This window comes from Chaetodon auriga, chromosome 20 (assembly GCF_051107435.1).
Source record: "Chaetodon auriga isolate fChaAug3 chromosome 20, fChaAug3.hap1, whole genome shotgun sequence".
NCBI lineage: Eukaryota > Metazoa > Chordata > Actinopteri > Chaetodontiformes > Chaetodontidae > Chaetodon > Chaetodon auriga.
Window position 1 is genome coordinate 2,977,425 of NC_135093.1, and position 20,623 is coordinate 2,998,047.

Sequence of the window (20,623 nt, forward strand, 5' to 3'; positions counted from 1 at the left end):
AAGCTTTAATTTCATGAATAAAAAAACAACAGTACAATACACAAATATGCCACCTTTAATAAATAACAGTTTTCCCCTTCATCTTGCAGTTTATAAGCTCTTAATGAAAGAGTCAAAGGAGCCATTATCGCTCCGCCGACATCAACAGTGCACATGATCACACACGAAAAAGAACATGCTCGTCGCTTCGCCCCGTCTGGTCTCCCTTCGTCACTTGTCTGTATGGTACAGTATAATCTCTGGATTCTGCACAGTCTTCTCTTACTGAGGGAAATGTGTGTGCAAGGGAAACACAGACTCATGGGAAATGGAGGTATTAGAGGTTTAGCATCAGGGATGGGCTGAAGTAATAGCTGAGATTGTCCAGCAGGGGTCGTTCCTGAGGCGCCTGAAAGCATTTTTCTGCTGCTGTCTGCTGTGAAACCTCTGCCCTCATGTAGGTGCAGGGTCACCGAGTGAGCCACGAAACAAACCACAGCACAGAAAATAAATAACTGGCATCGTCCACAGGCCAGCGATCACGTAACCTTCGCTCTCATTGTTTCCGCGATGCCTTCGTTAACTCTCTGTTAATTGCACTTGAAACAAGAATTGTCCACCTTCGTTAAGGTACATTAAGAGTCATCACCTTTAAACATTAAATACTACATCTTTTGGAAATGTTACACCAGCAACATACATATTTTTTCATTAATCATACGATATATCCATTCTGTATTCACCATAAAACTAACACTTCATCGGCATCTGCCTCTGTTATTTAAATGTTCAGGTAAAGGACTGAGCTGTCAGACAGTTTGTCCTTTTTGCATCAACATCATTAAGACCGTTTTGTCAAGTGCTTCAAAAGGTGGTGTTACATCTACATGCATTTTGATTGTCTTTAAATTGCAGTGACCCCACTTAAAGTCCCCGTCTTCATATATAAAATCAGCTTAGCTCAGAGAAGAGTTTAGACTTTTTGATAAGGCAAACAGGGCTGCACCCCTGGCTCTGTACGAAGGTCACAAAACCTGCCTACCAGCACCTTGAAAGCTCAAACTTAAACACTTTACATCCTCTTTGTTTAATCTGTACAAAAACTAAAGTGTAAAAACCACAATTTGTGCTTGTATGAGAGGTGGTGTGCCTGAGTAATTCTCAGGCTAGCACTTTCCCTCTGCTTTAAGTCATTATGCTAAGCTAAGCTAAGTGTCTTCTGGCTCCATTTTTAGTAGTTAATAGTTTGAAAATCAGAGCAAGTTCTGCAAGCAGGTTCTATTTTCACCGGCTCATTTTGGGCATTTCAAGAGTGCAGATGTATTTCAGGAAATTCAGTAATTGATCTCTCAAACAGAAAAGTGAGCCTGCACTGCAGCCAGCGAGCCTGTCTGTCGCCTCCAGTGTTGTCTGAGGCCATTAGCGCACCTGCCGAGGAATGAGGAGCAGATCTCTGATCAGCGCCGACTGCGGCCTCACTCTTCATCTCTGTCACCGGGCCGGGAGCCGGGCCTCTGTCAGCCGCTGTCACAACATGATAGGCCCCAACACTGGGGGGGAAATTCTGCGTCTGTCTGGTCACTTTGTGCTTCCTGTTTACGGTGACAGTGCCTCGTCTCTCTCCCTACAGGTGCGTGGAGCCGCTGTGAGTGACCCACTTTGCTCTGCTGCTACTGTACAAGAACCTGCAGGCGGCACAGCAAAGCAGGAGTCTAACATCTTTTCTTTAACTTCAATGAGATTATATTTGCAGAGCGAAAGCCTCAGTGGGAAACGGACTCTTACTGAATGGGGTTTAATCTGAATCCATGCACACGCTCATGCACAGTGGGTGCAGTTTGTGTTGGTGTGGTTTAAGCTGTCATACTTGCCTCTGCCAATACTGTTTTCCAGTTACGTCCTTATCGATGCCGCTATTGATCGCAGGCTTTATCTGTGTGTGGTGACAGGAGCGTTTTCACATCGACTGATTGTAGCAGGGGGCTGAGCCTTTGTTATGATGAGGCCTTTTTCACTCTATCAAAGCAGACAGTGTCCGGCTGGCCTTGTCCTGGTGCTAAGATGTCTCATATCACTCATGTCTTTACCTTGAGACTAATGCACTTGGAGAGGAGCATTTTCTGACCTTTGTGACTGTTGAATGTCTGTCACTCACTAACTGATTGGTAATTCTGCAAAGGAGCCTTTGTGTGTTTTTGCTGCTGAATTTCTTTTCCCACCTGTGACGTTTGCTGGATTGTCTCCAACTTGTGAGGACATGCTATTTCTGCTCCGGGCGCTGATTTACTTAACAGACACACACACTGAAAGGTTGTCCTCGCTGGGTTTAGTTAGATTAGCGGCCGCGCTTCGGAACATGTGCTTGCTAAGCTCTCTTAACCTCCTGACTTCAGCTCACTCTGGCCTCTGCACCCTCAGCCTGCAGCTCTCCTCTGCCGCCACCGGTGGGCGCTGCACTAAATGCACTGGGGAGAAAACTGTCTGTGAAACATGATTTCAGCTCAGAACCATCAGGGGAGGTGAATGTGAGCATATTGTGAGAGGATGTGTGAATGGCTGAAGGTGAGAAGGAAGAGACAGACAAGACAGAGTCAAAGAGACAGAGGGAGTGTTTGACGCAGTAAGAACAGACAATCCCTGCAGGCGTCTGTCAGCCAGCAGATATGCAGATCATTTTTTCCCCCTCAAATCTCCACATGTTTCGAAGGCTTAAGTCACAGGTCTGTTTGTCTGTGTGGTGTTTATGTGTCTGGAGGGCAGCGTCCCGGTCACGTCCGCTTCTGTTCGACACTAACTTTGACAGTAACCTTGGAAGTTCCTCCTGTGATCATCTGAGAGGAGACTTTATGGACTGATGTGATGGTAGATGAGGCTCTTCTGCGGGTCTGGTATTTGTCTGCAGCCCTTTTTCGTGACCTGACTGGACAGACCTCTGCGTGTCCATGAGGGCGGTGTGGGAAGACGCTGGGAGACGCTGCGGTGACTGTGGCGGTGCGCGAGGCCTTCAGTGGGTGTAATAGCCATAGTAATCTGCATCGCTGTTGCTGTCCTTCTCGCAGACCTCTCCACTGCGAGGAGGCGGAGAGTTTTCAGTGCTGGACGTGTAGGGCGACACCCTCCTCTTCTTGTTGTCCCCCACGCCGCCCTCGAACAGACCTGAGTCAGCCGAGGCCGCTGATTTCACGGAGGGGGGTTCGAGCCAGGGGTCCTCTCCCACCGCCTCCGCATTGTCTTTGGGCTTGTCCTGCAGCAGCGGCGGCTGCAGAGGCTCCAGGAGCGAGGGAGGGTGCAGCCTGGGGTTGCCTGGTGATGTAGAAGAAGACGAGGGGGACGAGGAGGACGATATGGGCCTGAACCAGCTCAGGCTGGGGCCGGGCTTACTGGTGTGGCTGAAGTACTGAGGGGTGGGCCGGCTGGTGGTCCAGCCCGCCGAGGTGGCTCCTGATACAGACACGCTGGTAGATGCAAAGGGGTGGTCTGGGTAGTAGCTGAGGGCGTGATGAGCGGACGTCTGCAAGGGGAAGGGCTTGTAGAACCCATTTCCGGAGAAGTCACCCTCATAGGAGGAAGTGAAGTCAAGCCGGTTGGGGGTCACACCCTGCTGGGGCGGCAGGTACCAGCGGCTGTGAGGGCCCGGGCTGGAGGACGGGTCTTTGTGCTGCTGGCCCATGCCGATGGGCTCGCGGCCGTAGAAGCGGCTCTGGGGCAGGGGGCTCATGTACTGCTCTGAGAGGTAGCCCTGGGGGTAGCAGCTCCCTGGCAGCAGCTGCTGGCTCTCTGTGGGGGAGGGGGTGAGGCGATCAGAGTCAGGAGGAGCGTACAGCCTGAGCAGGAGGGAGGAGGAGGGGAAGAGAAGAGAGTGTGAGAAGAGAGAAAAAAAAGAAGGTGTTATTTCCTGCTCAAACCTCAAACTATCTATCAAACATCTCACAGCCCCTCACACCCTTTCACTGCAGCACGCTCGAGCAGCGCACTAATGGCATCTATTCCAATATTTAAAGGAAGACATGAGCACATTTAAGCACCAGCAGTGATCCAGTGTGACTACTCAGGGTGAACAAATGCAAGGCTCAGATAAAGATGTGTTCTCGGTGAAAAACGAGCAGATTTCCTGTTGTTTTCTCTTCACAAACACAGCTTTTTTTAAACAGATGACTTACGTGTCGTAATTGTCGCGGAAACCTTTAGCGAAGGGGTTATGGTCTATTTTCAGCTGAGTGATCTGTGTGAGGAACAGGAGGAGGGCAATGAGAGAATGCAGGCATAGGAAAAAGAGAAGGAGTGAGCAACCATGTAAGAAAAACAAGAGAGCAGAAAGAGAGGAGGCCTCCGACCGATTATTAATGAGGATAAAATGAAGTTCTTCTCCTGACGTAGGAAGGCGTTTTGACCCAGAGAGTGGGCACACACACACACACCGTACACACACAGCGATGGAATAAACATCATCCAAACAGGCCGACTGCATCCTGCTTTGGATACAGCAGCTCTTACACACTGTGTTTGAACAGCTGTTAATGATATTCTATATCAGCCACAGCACTCAGGTCAGCTGAGGTGAGCTGACTCCCAGCTGAACTTAGCTACTGTACACTTATGCTATGCTAACGCTCACAGTGGATTGTAGGAATGTAAATGAGTGTGTGTGAATTTTTGATGCGTACATGCATTAATCAAAGCTTCTATCTGAAACTCTGACATGAATCACTGAACTCTTGACCTCGTCATAAGAGGTGTTGTTATGTTGAAATCATTGTGCAGGCTTATGTGATATATATGAAAAAAAGATTTTTGGTGACTAAAATCTGGAAAATTGAGCTGAAGTTGACCAGAATCTGCAGGAAAAGGCCAGTTTTTACACTTTTATCTCTTGAATATCTATTTTTTTACACACAAGTCTTCCTTCCTGTGACTGCTGTGACCTACATCGGCGTTCTGATAAGCGGTGACAGCGATGAACTGCGTCTCCGGGAAGATGAAGGTCTGAGCTTTGGATGAAAGGAAGGGATCCTCAGTGCCGTCCTCCTTCACCTCCACGATGTGAAGACGAGGCTGGTACTTATGGAGCGACTGCAGCACGATCATCTGGAGAGGAGATTCAGACCAGGACGGGGGCCGTGAGAGGCTGATATCTGGTATAATTATGTGGTTTAAGATCATTTTTTGCTTTTATCCAGTAGAAAATAGCAGAGAATCAGACAGGAAATGTGAGAGCAGAGCGGGCCTTGGCTGGATTCAGGTTCAGGGATGCTGCAGATGCATTGTTTCCCACCTTCCACCTTTTACACGCATGCATCGGAAACATGAATGATTGACATGAAAGATGTTTAAAGATCAATACGAAACTTTGTGCTTGACATCCAGACACGCACAGATGGAGGTTTTCGGGACCGTACCTGCGCCACGTTATTGGTGCTGCCCTTGTTGTTGGTGAGCTTGAGTTTGCTGAAAGACACCTCCTGTCTCATCCAGTGAGCTCCCGTGTTGGGAGAGTCGGGGTGCATGTACATCCTGTTCCCTGGAAAACACACCATGAGCGAAGTTTATAACTCGCTCTGTCACACCAAGAAAGCTCCCAGGACCAGGATTATTCAAACTTTCTGTGGCTTTAAAACATCATCCACATCTGCAAACCTGTTTGTTTATCGGATCAGATCAATATGATGCAGCGCAGTCTGAGACTGAATGAAGAATCCCACCTGATAACACACATTTATCAAGTGAATCAGCTCATTTGTGACTTTCTTGATGAAAACAAGAGATCAGGAGAGAAAGGAAAGATAAATTTAGCGTTTAACTGCTCCGCTTGTTAGATTTATTGCGATAAACGATCATGCAAGGAGCACAGACTGTAAAATATGTATATATACAGCATATCACAGAAAACCCAGCATGCACTATCAATAGCTGTGCTTATTGTTGATGCTGCTGGCTGCTGGTATTTGAAAAAATAAATCAATTTTATGTGGTTCACTCAGTTTAATAAGTAGGAGGATGAGAAGCAACAGTAAAAAACAACATCCATCACATTCTATATGAAACATATCTTTGTTTGTAATGAGCAACCTTTTTCTGCTGACAGGGCGACATTGTTTTCACCACCTTTACATTTGATGCCTTCTTATTGCAGGATGCAATCACAGCGCCATGATTTTTCACAGTGTTACCACAATGACCTGCTAACCTTGTGCGAGCACACCACATTAGTGCAGTATTAAATCTAATTGAGCAAAGTTGTTTCACCACAATTTCCACAACGATAGCACATCAGCAGTCACCTTTCCATAACACCTGGCACATGTGTGACAACACCTTGCAGTTTCTCTCATTTATATAATTGTGGTTAGTCTATCATCAATCACACGCTATATGTCGTTTTGGTTGACTTGCTATTGTGTTTTTTCTGAGGTGTGAACAGGAAGATGTAATGATTGAATAGAGGAAGAGAGCACAGGGAGTGCGACACATGGATGGGAAAGTCAAGCCGAGTAAAACCCAAAGTCATGTTCTTTACAGAGCTGCAAACTGGAAATCAGGATAGAAAAGTCAAATCCAGTGCACATAAACAGCCGTTTGCAAACAAGGGCTGACATTAACGCTGTGTATTTGGGGAGAGGTGTGGAGGGCGGTGCTTTTGGTGACCAATTTGCATATTTAGAGGGAGTTCAAATAGAAAAAAGTGACAACAAGATACTTCTGGACACCACAGATGATGGCAAACTGGAGCAAAACCAGTTCAGACATGCTCTGCAGAAAATGTGAGCGATGATACTAAAACTTTAAAATTTAGCTCAAACTTCAATTAAAAAAAATCTGCAGTTTTTTTTTTTTTATGAATGGCTCAACAGGTAGGAGACTTTAAACCTTCAGTGTATCTGAAACATACACTGGAGATACATGGTTTTCATTAGACAGGGGCTTTGGAAACTCGAGTGTTTTCTTGCGTGGAGAGCTGTGGGGTTTTGTTTCCTGTGTCTCCTTTGTTGGCAGAGGCTGGTTGTGGTTCTCCAGGTGTCTTTGGAGCTGACTCCATCACAGCTGGGACTCATCTCAATCAGGCACAGCATAAAGACTGTGGCCTGCTGACGACTCGTAGCCAGACTGTTTGTGCTGCTTAGTGGAAGAGCTGGCCGTTTATTCCCAGGACTCCCCAGCTGCTAGTTTCCTGCATACCTGGAGTCTCCTTTCATTATCCATTCAACAACTTCCTATTTTACTATTTACTGCTATTGAGTCCAAATCCTGCAGAAGCATAACAGTTAAGTTATTTAATCCGTCCTACACTTCAGGCCCTACGATTTCTGATAATTAGCACTTATTTTCCAACTTTCTGATCACTCACATAAATGCATAAACGAGCCTCATTTTGTGTTGCTTAATGCATCTGGTTTCCATGACTTTTTATGGAGGCAGCTTGAAGATGAACCAGGAAAAACGAACACGTGAAAATACAAGAAAAGTTTTCTGAACACTAAAGCTAACTGCTGGAGGACATCATGCTGAATATCTTCTGTCTGTGTTGTTCACTCACTCCCTGCAGAGTGGATGATTAAACTCCTGACTGTCGAGCAAAAGCAACATCAAAATGTCCACAGAAACCTCTCAGACTACTTGTGCCTCATGATGCACATCTTGGTTTCTCTACTGTATTCATGTAGGTTTGCTACAATATTGCTAAATAAACCACTTCCTCCAGATCTTCCATGTTGCATGCGCCGAGCTAAAGGCTCGCCTCTGGCTCACTGACCGACCAGCGTTTACGCTCTTCAGCTGCTGTTTGATCATCTGCTTTGTGTCAGAATCTGCTTTCACTGCCCCCGAGAAGAAATGTGATTTATGTTTCCTGGGGGTGTCTGATTCAAGAAAATTATTAAAATTAAAATAAATGTAGTGGAGTTAAAATATTTTCCTCTGATGTAGAGGAGTAGAAGTATAAAGAAGCATAAAATGGAATTACTCAAGTACAGATTTAAAGTACAAGTACCTCAAAACTAACTAACTTACAGTACTTGATTAAATGTGCTTAGTTACTCCCATCACTGCTCTGTAATCTTGGTCTTAATGATTTAATTTTGTTGATTTTGTCATTCATCTTTACAAATAAAACATATCTGCCATCTACTACTAAAATCACTTTTGGTTATTGAAAGCGCACAATTCAACATCAGTATTTTTAAATATGTTTCCTGTCATAAAGAGCTAGAAAAAGAAAATCTGAATCCGTTACGTTGGGTTTTATTATGAGCTCTGATGTGAAACGTACCCGGCATGTTCCCCTCTGCCTTCCCACACTGGACCCACTTGCCGCCCTGGTACCTCCAGTGGTGCTGATCAGCCAGAACCACGTCCACGTAGACGTTATAGTGGACAGACGGATCCAGAACGCTGATGTTGAAGCTCAGGAAGGGGAACATCCTCCTGGACGAACACACAGGGAAAAACATGATGAATCAGTGCTAAAACGTCCGATAACAGCAAGCTAAAACATGGCTTTTAAATCAATGAGCTTCATTTTTTTATTATTTGTACAGCTAATGGTTCTTTTCGGTAGGGGGAGACCTCCCAGCCTCCGACCCACTGCTTCAAACAGGATGGTGAGAAGGAAGTGATGCATAATATCAAATGCACAACTGACAAGAAGAAAGGTATTACAAGTGCTCTTTGGGGACAATAATGTATGGACGTAAGGCGAAGAGGGGATTCCTGTTTGGACCTCATGACTTAAACACTCTTCCTGCTTCACCAGCTGAAGAATCAAGAGTAATGGACGAGAGGTGGAGGGGAAGGCTGACGGGGGGACGGCTGGAGGTGAATATTTAATGCTGCTGTTAATAAAAGATGCCCCAGAAGCTGCCCCTGATTGCTGGAGCTTTACATGTTGAACTTATTCTGCTCACAGAGGGCTTCAGTGAGACGAGGTAACCGGGAGGTCAGGGCGTCCCCAGGCACCGGGGCCCGGGGACGCTCAAACCAAGAGGCGCACGACTGTAAGACATGGACACACGGCAAAGCAACACATCACCACATGTATATTATCATTTTCTAGGCCAGTCAGTCACATAATTGTCACCTTGAGTTGACAGGTTTTCATCCAATGAAAGTTGTAAGGCAGCACTGACTTGCAGCATCTTGCAACAGTTCGTTAGCTTAGCTTAGCATGAAGGCTGGAGGCAGGAAGCCTGGCTTTGTCCGAAGGTAAACAGGAGTCTACAGTCATACTGCCTCTGAGGTTGTACTGAGGCCCAGTGGTGCTTTGAGCTAAATGCTAACATCAGTATGCTCACATGCTCACAACGACAATGCTAATATGGTGATGTTTACCAGGTACAATGGTTATCATGTTCACTATCCTTGTTTAGCGTGCTAGCATGCTAACAATCAGCACTGAATACAGCTGATGTCAATGGCAGTGGCTTTGCAGGTATTTGTTCATAAGTATTGGACGAATCGAGCCTCTGGTGGTGCCAGAGGATGACCAAAGTCATTGGGATTCATCCAAATTTCACGACAATCTGTGAAATATTTGGTGAAATATTTCACTGAACGCTAAAAATGTCAAAATGTTGGAGGAGAAATCACAGGGTCTCAAAAGTCGGTAGGATTTATCATCTGGGGACCATGAATGTCTGTGTTGATTTGTTGAGTTTTAAGAGGGGGGGCGGGCCATAACGCTCACCCTAACCCTATAGTAAAAACTCTACCTGTAGTCATAGCTCCCCTGAAATATTTTGCTCCAGACTTGGTTTGGTCTGGGTTGTGTTTTCAGCAGCACACCTGTGACTGAATGATCAGAGGAATATTATAGGAAGACGACAGGCAGCAGTGTGTCTCTATGATCCTCTCGCTCTGCAGTGCAATTACGAATCCGTCTGCTCCTTCAGCACCACGGACAGCTCCATGGATTTATCAATACAGCGCACAGACTGCTGACATGTCAGAGCCGTGGTCATAGATCCTAAATTACACAAACCTCAATCAGATAAAGGATCAATGCATCAGGCTGACTAGACTAACATATTTAACTAAACAAGCCCTCTGCCCCTGAACTCTCCCCTGAAGTATAAAAACGAAAAGTGGCGGTTTGACGGAGGCTAGCTGTTTCCCCCTGTTTCCAGTCTTTATGCTAAGCTACGCTAACCGTCTCCTGATTATAGCTTCATATTTAACAGACAGAAGTGAGGGTGGTATCGATCTTCTAAATCAACTTTCAGAAAGAACCATTTCTTTAAAAGAAAACACTCCTCGTGGTGTCTGACACAATAAACGAACCCCTGAATGAGGAATATGAATCCGCACTGCAGTCTGGGTCTATATGAGGTCACCAGTGTGTAGTTGGTGTTAATAAATCAGGGCAACATGTTTGACATTTGGCCCAGCTGTTTTAAACTGGCTAACAGCACCTGAGGCTATGGAGCATTTGTAATGAGCGATGCCCTCCATTCCTTTGGTTTGCTCAGTGTGAAAAGTGAGTGAGCTTTGTTTCAAAGTGCGCATCCTGCCCGCAGGACGTCTGCAGCACAACTTCACGTTTCTAAACTCAAGTCCAACAAACACATGTTGTGATACTGAATGACGGGTTTGCCTGCAAGTGTTTCGTTTCATTCAAATGAGTTGAAAGAGTTGGCATGTGCTCACTGTGTTTTATACAGTGCATGGTTTAAATTGGTCATTACAAGAGTGCAAAGAGTGTACACAAAGATGAAAAGCAAACTTCCTTTTCAGAAACGCCCTCTTCTTTCTTTTCTGAAACGTTTTGGTGTGAGTGGAACAAACAGATAAGATCTACAGTGTTTGATCACAGCTATAAATACACCAAAACACAGCGCCGTTGCCCAAGAACAGGAGTTAAACTTAGAGTAATAATTCGGTCTGAAACACGCAGAGCATGTCCAGAAAAGACAATCCTGCGTGTCGTCAGAGCTGTTTAGATGACAAAATCTCATCTGGAGGGAAATTTATCTCATTTAAAGTCAGTGTGTCCTCCCTGAAGCAGTTTGGTCATTTAGCTTCGTGAAAACATGTGAGGTGTGTAAAGAGACGAAGCGTTCGCGGCTAATGTTAGCGGGCTAGCGGGACACCTGGAGGGCCCGTCAGCGTACACGTGTTGTGTTGCCTTGATCTGTGCACACGAGTTTAAGCAGCAAAAAAGGGCCAATTAAAAATATATTTGGACGTCTAAACGTTAGACTCAAATCAGTTGTCACATGTTTTCATACTTATTCTGAATTTGTCAAGTGTACAAAGTTGCCATTAAATGTCAGAATTATCAGATTCTTGTTTACTTAGTTCCTGATTTAAATAAAAGATTTAGACCATTTTATTTAGGTTATGTTCTCACATTACTCCCCATGTTTAGACACCATTTAAAGGATAATGCTTCAATTCTACATGAGCTAACAAGTAAAGCCTTCCTCTGTGCCACAGAGCTCCACCGCTTCCCAAAAACTATTAAAAACACATGAAGGCGCCACACTGCTGCACTGGCTGACATCTTTCATTACTATGAACACACTGTAGTTTATTTTAACTCAATCACACACACACACACACACACACACACACACACACACACACACACACACACACACACACACACACACCGCCCTGCTGCCCCAAATGCTTGCTAGAGAGCTAAATGTGTATTAATCCGCTGCTGAAAACAGTCCCCAATAACGGTGCTGGTTTCTCTTGTTTGAGTACCATTTGCTGAAAGCTACAGTGCTCAGCTGTTTCATGAGTTTATTTAGCCTTTTTTAAATAATCACTCAGCTGTATATCAGCATCATATCACTCAGATATCGTACTGGCACAGTCTCGAAATAACACCCAGCCTGACATTACTCATATATGTGCTAACATATTATTGCTGCTGTATGTTAAAAACATTGTAAAAACAGTACATTATATTTTTGGTCAACATACGATCGCAAATCTTGAACTTTGGATGCATTTTTAAAGGTTTCTTTGTCTGAAAAACCTCCACAAGTCAAGCTTGTCATGAATTTATGTGACGAAAAGTTAACACGGTCAGATACATTCAGGATTGTGTGTTTAAGTGACAGCGTGCGCGCGCGCACACACACACACACACACACACACACACACACACACACACTTCTAATCCATCAGTGGTAAGACAAAACCCTGCCCTGAGCGGCCCCAGTTGGGTCTTTCTGGCTACATGGCGAGTCCAGTTTAACAATCAATCATGGTTCTCAGTGAAACAGAATCGTGGCAGCAGCTCTTTAGTGGCTCGCAAAGAACAGGTGAAAGGGCTCTTCTTCCAGGGCCGTCTTTAATACAAGTGAAAACGGAAACTCGGCTGCTCGGCATATGAGTGTCTCAACCCACCTACACTGTGCGAGAGTAATCTAGAAAGTAGATGAGTAGTTATCGTTTTTGCCCCACTGATATTGTCGATTCACTCATGCTAGAGGCTTTTATAGGAAATCAGAACTCGGCAAGGGGAGAAACCATAGAAAACACAACACAGAGGGGTATTTGCATGTGGGGGCGGCAGTCAAGCTTTGTGCCGAGTTCAGCGAGAGAGGCTGAAAAACACCAAACACATGTTAGCGTGCAGGTATTGCCAGTGTGGGGATGAAGCATGCGGCGTCTCTGCTGCCTTCTCTTGACACATGCGTGATTTTATGGTTTTGCACGACTGCTGCAACCACAGAGAAGATGTTTTTGCAGCAGATTGGTACACAAATACACACACTTGCTTCACCACCAGTGGGAATCAAACCTGCAGCTCTGCAGCCACCAGACAGACTCTCTAACCAACCTGCCAGTGTGCTACTCTGAATCACTGGAAACTTGACAGTAATGACAAACGGCTGGCGCTCCCTCAGCCTGATTCAGGTGTAGACGCACACGAATACTCATAACTGTAGTTTGGTGGAGTGTGGTGAACCAGCCAGTAATACAGAGACAGTACCGCTGGTGGTGACATTTAAAAAAATCAAAATAAACTGTGTGGATGTCGGGGAGAGAGGAAGGGGGGGGGGTGGTAGACAGAGGGGAAACCGCGGGGGGAAATGGAGGTTAGAGAAAGGGAAAAGGAAAGAGCAGAGGGTGGAGTGAAGCGAGGGAGGGAGGGGTGGAGGCTTTGTCCTGGGGATGCGAGGCAGAAGCTGGAGAGGAGAAGAGGAACTGGATATTCACCGGGGAGAGGACTTTTCTACATGAACGCACCCGCTGATTCATCCGGACAGGAGTTCAGGTCCAGTTTTTGTCACCGTGCGTACGCTTGATCATCTGTGACGAAAACATGCCAGTCTACAGCTGCTGCCGGACACAAGCACTCTTTAACACAGACTCTCCTGCTCCTGGATTGACTTATCGCAGAGGAACTCAACGACAAGACGTGTTGAAATTTCAATTATTTTGAGGTGCATGTGTAACCTGATACTGCTGCTTTCATGCTTCATGAGAGGTTGGTTTTATTCTAAATGTTCATTATTGTCAACAAAGATGTGAATAAACCAAAACCAACAACGTGTTTCACTCTAAAACACCTCAAGGCCAAAGTAGTTCACAAATATATAGTTTTATTTTATAAAAAGAGGCTCAGTATTTCCTCAAACAGCTGAGCTCTGTGTTTTTTATCAAAGGTTACTCAGGAGGCCACGGTGCATTCGTTAGGGACTATTTTCAGGGGCGTATTAATATACATTTCTTTCTCTAGTGGGTATTTCCAGCAGCGGGCGTATGTGTGATTGAGTCAAAATAAACCACAGAGTGCGTTCATCCTAATAAAGGAACACATCACGTGGTGCAGCAGTCTGCCTCATTGATGGGTTTTATAGTTTCTGGACAACAATGGAGCTCAAAAAGGAGAAATGAAAAACGTAACGTCACAGAGAAAGGAGTGAAAACGAACTTGGCTGTGACAGGATATCACTGCCACGTGAATCCACAGCGAGTCACCGTCACTGCAGGCGAGGGGACGTTGGCTAGCTAACGGTAGCGAAACCCGTTAGCCTCGACCTGATGATGTGTCGTGATTGGCTGAGTGATATTCAAACGTAACTGAAATTATGCATTTTAATTCAATGTTTTTCATCTTTGTGAATTCTTGAGCACATTTAGATATGAGAGAACTAGCTTTAAACAATACCAATGTTAAGCTAACCATTTGGCACTGCAGCACTGCCTGCGTGGCCCACTAGATGGCACCGTAAGGCCCAGCTGCTCTGTGGCACAGAGGAATAACATGTATCACTCCTCAGATGCACACACAACGCTCATCAGTGCGATCGATTGATTGTGAGGTTTGGTCCTCTCGTGGGATTTGTTGACCAAAAGAAAAATAGAAACCCATAAACAAGAAAACAGGTTTCACATGTGTTATCTTTTTCATCCCTGTCAGCCTCAAAGCTTTTATTAACCCTCTTGGAAACCAAATACAGAGCGAGCGGTGATAAATAACGACATTGAGGCCAGCGGGGATTGACCTGTGGCTCAAAAGGCTGAGGAGCCATTAGAGGAGGATATTTACACGACAGGAGGAAGCGCTCGTTTAGCTATCTGAAGATATTGGCACTAGATGTTTCTGCGAAAAGCTGCATATGCACCCATAAACAGCTGAACAGGAAGTGACAAGTCATACTGTCAAAACCTTGAAATAGTCTCACTTCTGCTTTCAGAGAGAAAGAGAGAGAGAGAATTAACACAGCAGACCTCCAAACACTGCTCCCCAAACACCTTGCAGTGTTGGCGATAAGAAATTTCATTCTTAAATTAGTTCTTTGACCTGTTTAACATCAGAGTATTACACCGAAATGTCTGTGGGCGGGCACAGCCGAGGAGGCGCCCACTCTGATTTCCTTGATGATGTGAAGTGATGATTTCCAAAATAACATACCTACTTTGGAAAGAAACTTGATTATTCAGTAAGTGTAAATGTAGATGATGTTTCACTTTGTATCTCAGCAGACATTTAAAATACTACATTTTTATTACACTCAATAAACATTTTGTAAGAATTAAAGCTCTAATATAAATAAATGTTTTACTTTACAAATGTAGGAACTTAAAACTCTCCCTACATGATCGTGATATGCAAGATGATTCTGCTTTTCTGCAATAAGGGAACTTAATCTTCATCTACTCATAGCAGTACTTTTATAGTAAGTACCTAAAGTAATATTAGAATAAAACGAAGGATTATTTCCTCTCTGGAAAACTACCAGACATCAGACTGATACACGCTACAGTTTGGACTCAGTGGAGCAGAGAGAGCACATGAGCATGATTCCTCTAAGTCTGAACTTGAGCTCAGCATTATTTCCCTGAAAGTTGTGTGTATGTTAAGAACTTAGTCATTCTTATCTCCTTCCTCGAACACACACACACTGAACTGCATGGTCAAGCAGAAGTTCAATAGCATGATTTGCGAGTCGTTAATATTAAATAAATCCAGCAAAGAGTTCAAATTGATGATTCGAGGAAAGGCACGTTTCAGGTCGACGAATGCCGTTAATTTAAATTTCTTTACGCTAAATCAACAAATTCAGTTGTTGTTTCCAGAAAAAAAATTCCCCTTGAATGAATGTGCTTCTTGGAAACCAAGGCAGGGAAAAGATTGTCCTCCTGACTCAGATCTGAAGCGGCCACAGGTGTAGGATCAGCGCACTGGTCAAAGAAACGAAGGAGGGAAAATAGCTTCACTTTCTCTTTTCGCTTTTAGTCACTTGATTCTTTTTTGGCTATATCAGAAAATCCCACAATTTTGCATCTTTCTTTGTCTTTATTCGTCTGTTTGGCCTCTCAGGCGCCGCGTTTGGGTCGACCTCGACGCCCCGGCCTCCGTGAACTTTGCCTCCATGCGGCCAAACAGGCTGAGCAGGGCCTGAAATGTTCTCAGCTCGTGCGGTGGTCTGAATTTATCTCAGGAGAAGAAGAGGAAGAGGAAGAAGTGCAGATGAATTCCCCCCACCTTTGCTGCAGGCCATGAAAACGGCTCTAGATTTCAAAGCCCAGGTGTGGTGCACGAGGCAAACTTCTGAGAGGTCTGCCAGGCTGCGCACCCGGCATCGAGCGCAGGCTGAGGAGAGCAGAAAAAAAGAGAATCTCGTCTTTTACTTCCTGAACTTCAAAGGTGCCTCACCTCCTCAGCGTGGCCATCTGAAGGCTCAGCGGTGTTTGACCCGTCTCCACACTTTCCTCTAGAGCTTCTACACATGCCGGGGTTTTGATTAACATTGCAGACCCTCAGACTTCTCTCTAAAATCACAGCAAAATTATTGTGCGAGCCTGAACCCAGGATGAAAATTTAAGAGATATCGCCTCTGATATTGAAAACCCATCTTTTTTTTTTTTTTTTTTTGTGCACTTCTGCTCAGCTCCTCGACTGTCTTGCAGGAGTTAAAAGAGTCTGTTTTTTGGCCTCCTCGTCACTTATTCTGCCGGATACTTGCAGCTCTGCATGTGAGGGAGGGTGTTAAGATAAAAGGGTGAGAGCTTTTCCATTGTCAGGATTTGAATTTCGTGTAACGTGAGGTTTGTGGTTTTTGCACAACATCAAAATATGCTTTTTGTCTCATGTACAAGGATAACACCTCGCGGCCATTTCACCAGCGCTTTGCTTATTGTGGGTAGTGTTTAGACTTCCGTGCAGAAGAGTTTAGCAAGTGTGTGTGTGTGTGTGTGTGTGTGTGTGTGTGTGTGTGTGTGTGTGTTACCTTGTTTTTACTTTGCCGGCAATTGTAATAACATGTTTAACCTCAAACCATATATATATGTAATTGTATTAATTACACAACCTGATAGTTCATATAGTTCATAGCTATTGATCAGTGTGTGTTTCTAGAGAGCATCCTGCCAGGACACACACACACACACACACACACACACACACACACACTTGCACAAAGAAAATAGGAAAGACACACACAATGCATCTGTGACGCACAAAAACACACTCACAAAATCTAAAATTTCTACCAAACTTAAAGATTTCTAAAATGGATCAGAAAACTAATACTGCTGAGACAATAAGGCCAAACGTTGAACGGAGCGTCTTGGAATTTTTTTGTTCAAGTTTAAAAGAATAAAAATGTAAAGAAATTGCTTCAAAGAAGTTTTTCTGACTTCCTAAAATGCACTTTAACTGCACTGAAAATAGCCGTGGCAGCAGGTGGAGGCCTACCTACACCAGAGGAAAGCAACCATGCAGGTCAAAGGGGAATATTTTACAAGGCTGCAACCTGCAGCTGGCAAACTGAAATTCTTGTTCTTGTTTTAAAACGAGAAAAACATTTAAAAAAAAAAGTTAGAAAAAGAAGTTTTAAAAATAAATCTGAGATTATTATAAATTCAGGTGAGCTGAATTAAAAATAAATGTGTGTAGCCTCGGCTGGGTGCAGAGTGGAGTCACTGGAAATATCAGTGTCCTATTATGTGACAGCGCACTTGTTTTGTGTGCACAGATCCGAGCCATGAGAAAGCCCGGCCTGAAACCTTCTGTCAAACACGAGAGGCGCGTATGAGGGAATTAATCCTCATCGACGTGACTGCGTCTTAATGCTCGGTGACCCATCAGAGGGGCCCGGCAGCGCCGTCCCTCCTGTGTGTGTGTGTGTGTGTGTGTGTGTGTGTGTGTGTGTGTGTGTGTGTGTGTGTGTTTATCTCACTTTTTTGTCTATTATCGTCTCCACAGCCGCCTACTCGAGATGTCGCGTTGAGGTTTAATTATCAGAAGTTTGTTTCTCACTTTATCACCTCCCTCCTTTCAAAGTCCTTTCACACTGAACACAGATAAGAGCTTTAACTGTTTGATTGGTCACTGACTTGATTTTATATTAAAATCACAGGAGGGGAGAGAAAGTGTTCTCCAGATTTTTAACGAGAAGAAAAAAAAATCAAAAGGCTTCAGGAACAAATATTTTGCGGGTGGTGTCGCCTCCAGGGAGCATTAAGTAATAATAACCTGTCCTTGTATCACTGCAGAGGAGATCCATTTTAACCGATTACAATCATTTTTGGGGTTGGATTCCTGCTGTGTTCAAGTGAAGGGGCCCCTGTGACTTCAGAGGTCAAGCAGAGGTGTCAAATGTTTTCAGCATGCAGCTGATGTTTAGCTTCACTTCATCATTTCTCTGACTCCTCAGCAACTTTCGCCCGAAGCAAATTTAGATTTTGTCCATTTTTTTTTAATTTTACAAGCAACAATAAAAAGAGGGGGAAAGCAACACTGAGAGAAAATACTTTGTAAAAATGTTTTGTTAGGCCAATTAAAATCAAGTATTTTTAATTCTATAGACCCATCCTTGAGATTTATTCCAAATGTGTAAAATATGCAATTATGACTCAGCTCTGACGATTTTTACGCAAAAGCAGCACAGTTTAAAATCGAGCTGTGCTTTAAAAAATAGTTCAGAGGTCATTCTCACAACTGAAAACTCAAAGCTGCCCAAAAGCTAACCGTGCCTGTGATGTCCTGCAGTAAACAGGAGCTAAAATATGAGTAAACTATGACCTCCAGTCGGTGGTAACCGCCAGACAGCATGACGAGGCTGTAAAGTGTCATTTAGTTCTGAGAAAAACTGCTTTTCGGTTAAATTAGAGGAAGCTGGTGTCATGCAGGCCTGCAGCTCAACACTGGTAGTGAGAAATTAGAAAGTGTGTAAAACCAAAAGGACAGCGCTGCGTAATTTGCAATTTCTTTCACTTTTCTTACCAAAATGTGACCACAAGTGAGCCATCAGGAGTGTGTCAGTGTGGGAAAAGAAGCGGGAATTGTTGCAGGGATCTGTCGGTCTTACCTCCCCTGTTTGGTGATTATCATCTCGGTTTGGAACTTGTGGAACTTGGCCCATAGCGGGTAGTTATTGAGCAGAGCCTGAGTCTTCCCGCACACCTGTAGCCCAGGTAAAGGGTAGAGAGGCGGCCGCTGGTAGCCGTGCTGGAAGCTCGCCGGGTAATTCTCTGGAGAAGGAGAGTACAAGTCTTTCCCGCCGGTAGGAAACCCGTCCCCTGCCGTCGGGATGTAACCCTGCCCGGCTCCGCTTCTCGGCGGCGACCGCACGCCGCCGTACGGACAGCTGCTGAGGGTCTGTGCGTAAAACCTGCCGGGCTGCGCCGCGTACCCTCCCACCGCCTGCTCCGAGTGGTACGGCAGAGTCAGAGCGTCCTGCCCGCTCGGAACAGAGTCTGGGTAGTAAAACCTCGCGTCCTGAATCCCCATTTTGAACTCGGCTAGATCCTTGCCGCCGCGGTGGAGCTGACTGCTGATGTCGGCGTTCTTTCCGAAAGTTTGCGTTTCAGTCCCATTCAACATGCTGAGGTAGAGGTTGCCACCTATGCCGCCCATTTGCAGCCCCGCTCCTGCTCTGTGCGCAATGTCATAAGGCTCCGCTCCTGCGTCCAGTTGAATAAGAGCATGTAGAATAAAAATAAAAAAGGAAAAAACAAGAACCACCAAACAGCACAGTCTGGATTCACCTCACCTGTCACTCACTGACGCGCCACAAACTTTAAAATTCGGCGTCTCGGTCGCTCAGAGGTCAGAATTTAAACATAAAACTCCCTCACACCGTCTCACCACACACAAACTTTTTAATCACCCGAGCAGGTGATTGTCTCGTCTTTTTTTGACGCGTGGAGTCGCCACCAGTGACTCAAACACACGCTCAGCTTTCCATCCTATGATATAGGCTATACATTTAGTAAGCGCTCATATTTTGGAGGCGTGTTTGCCGCAGAGGCAGGACGCGATAGGCTGCGGACATGAGAGAGGCGTCCCCGCTGCAGCGCCACACAAATTACGCACGCTGCCCTTTGACCAACACCTCTGAAATTCCTTTGATACGCTTCACAGGGAGACTATTTACATTAGAGGAATGTTTTAAAATGACATTACAGGAAATTACATTTACCAAATAAATAAATAAGTGCCGTGAAATCATAACAGAATGCCGCAAACTCTGGAATATGTTTGCGCATTTTCGTTCATCACATGAATAATGGATGTTATAATGATTATGTCTCGATAGCCAATAACCAAATGTTTTGATGGTGAGTGGAGTGAGCTGCAAGGTGAATCAGTTCATTTAAAGCGTGATTAATTAGGCCAATAATAAAACTACAGCCTTGTAATGCCGAAGAACTGCTGTGTTTTATAGGCAGATAATAACTTCACTTTATCATCTGATAATAATTAGAATATTATCGCGCTTTGGGTGAAAACATCCTCCGATCAGGCGGTTCTTTATCTCCTCACACTGATTAATTACGACTGTTCAGTGTCTCTAAATGGTTCCTCTTAGCTCGTGCCAAAAAACATTGTTTGACTCCTTTTCTCCTCAGGTTAAAACTTATTCGATAAAGAAATAATAATGAGTCAAAAGTGAAGTCAAGCAACGTCACTTCTTTGCGTCGGAGGTTATTTTCAGAGCTTTTTCTATGAAATCAACCAGTTTTCACTTTCGCTGTTCTTTGTTTAACCATAACCCGATTTTATTTTCATGTTGAATCGTTATGCGCTTTAAAAAACTAGTTTTTGAGTTTTTAATACATCCACAGTCATCAACATTACATGGCTTTAACTGCCTTTTTAGATTGTTACAGTTGATATTACTCAGTGTCATAAAATGGAAATTAATACAAAATCGAACAAAAACGATTTCTATTTTTTTTT

General features: G+C 44.5%; 1 protein-coding gene across 1 annotated transcript; it reads right to left on the reverse strand.

Moving 5' to 3' along the window:
- Positions 1–2: 2 nt before the first annotated feature.
- tbx21 (T-box transcription factor 21) lies at positions 3–19,572 on the reverse strand. Its single transcript, XM_076760110.1, has 6 exons — positions 18,750–19,572; positions 8,243–8,397; positions 5,376–5,497; positions 4,906–5,064; positions 4,140–4,201; positions 3–3,803 (listed from the first exon to the last, which is right to left on the reverse strand). Exons 1-6 carry the CDS (start codon positions 19,295–19,297, stop codon positions 2,984–2,986), a joined length of 1,866 nt encoding a protein of 621 aa, XP_076616225.1. The 5' UTR covers positions 19,298–19,572; the 3' UTR covers positions 3–2,983.
- Positions 19,573–20,623: the final 1,051 nt, after the last annotated feature.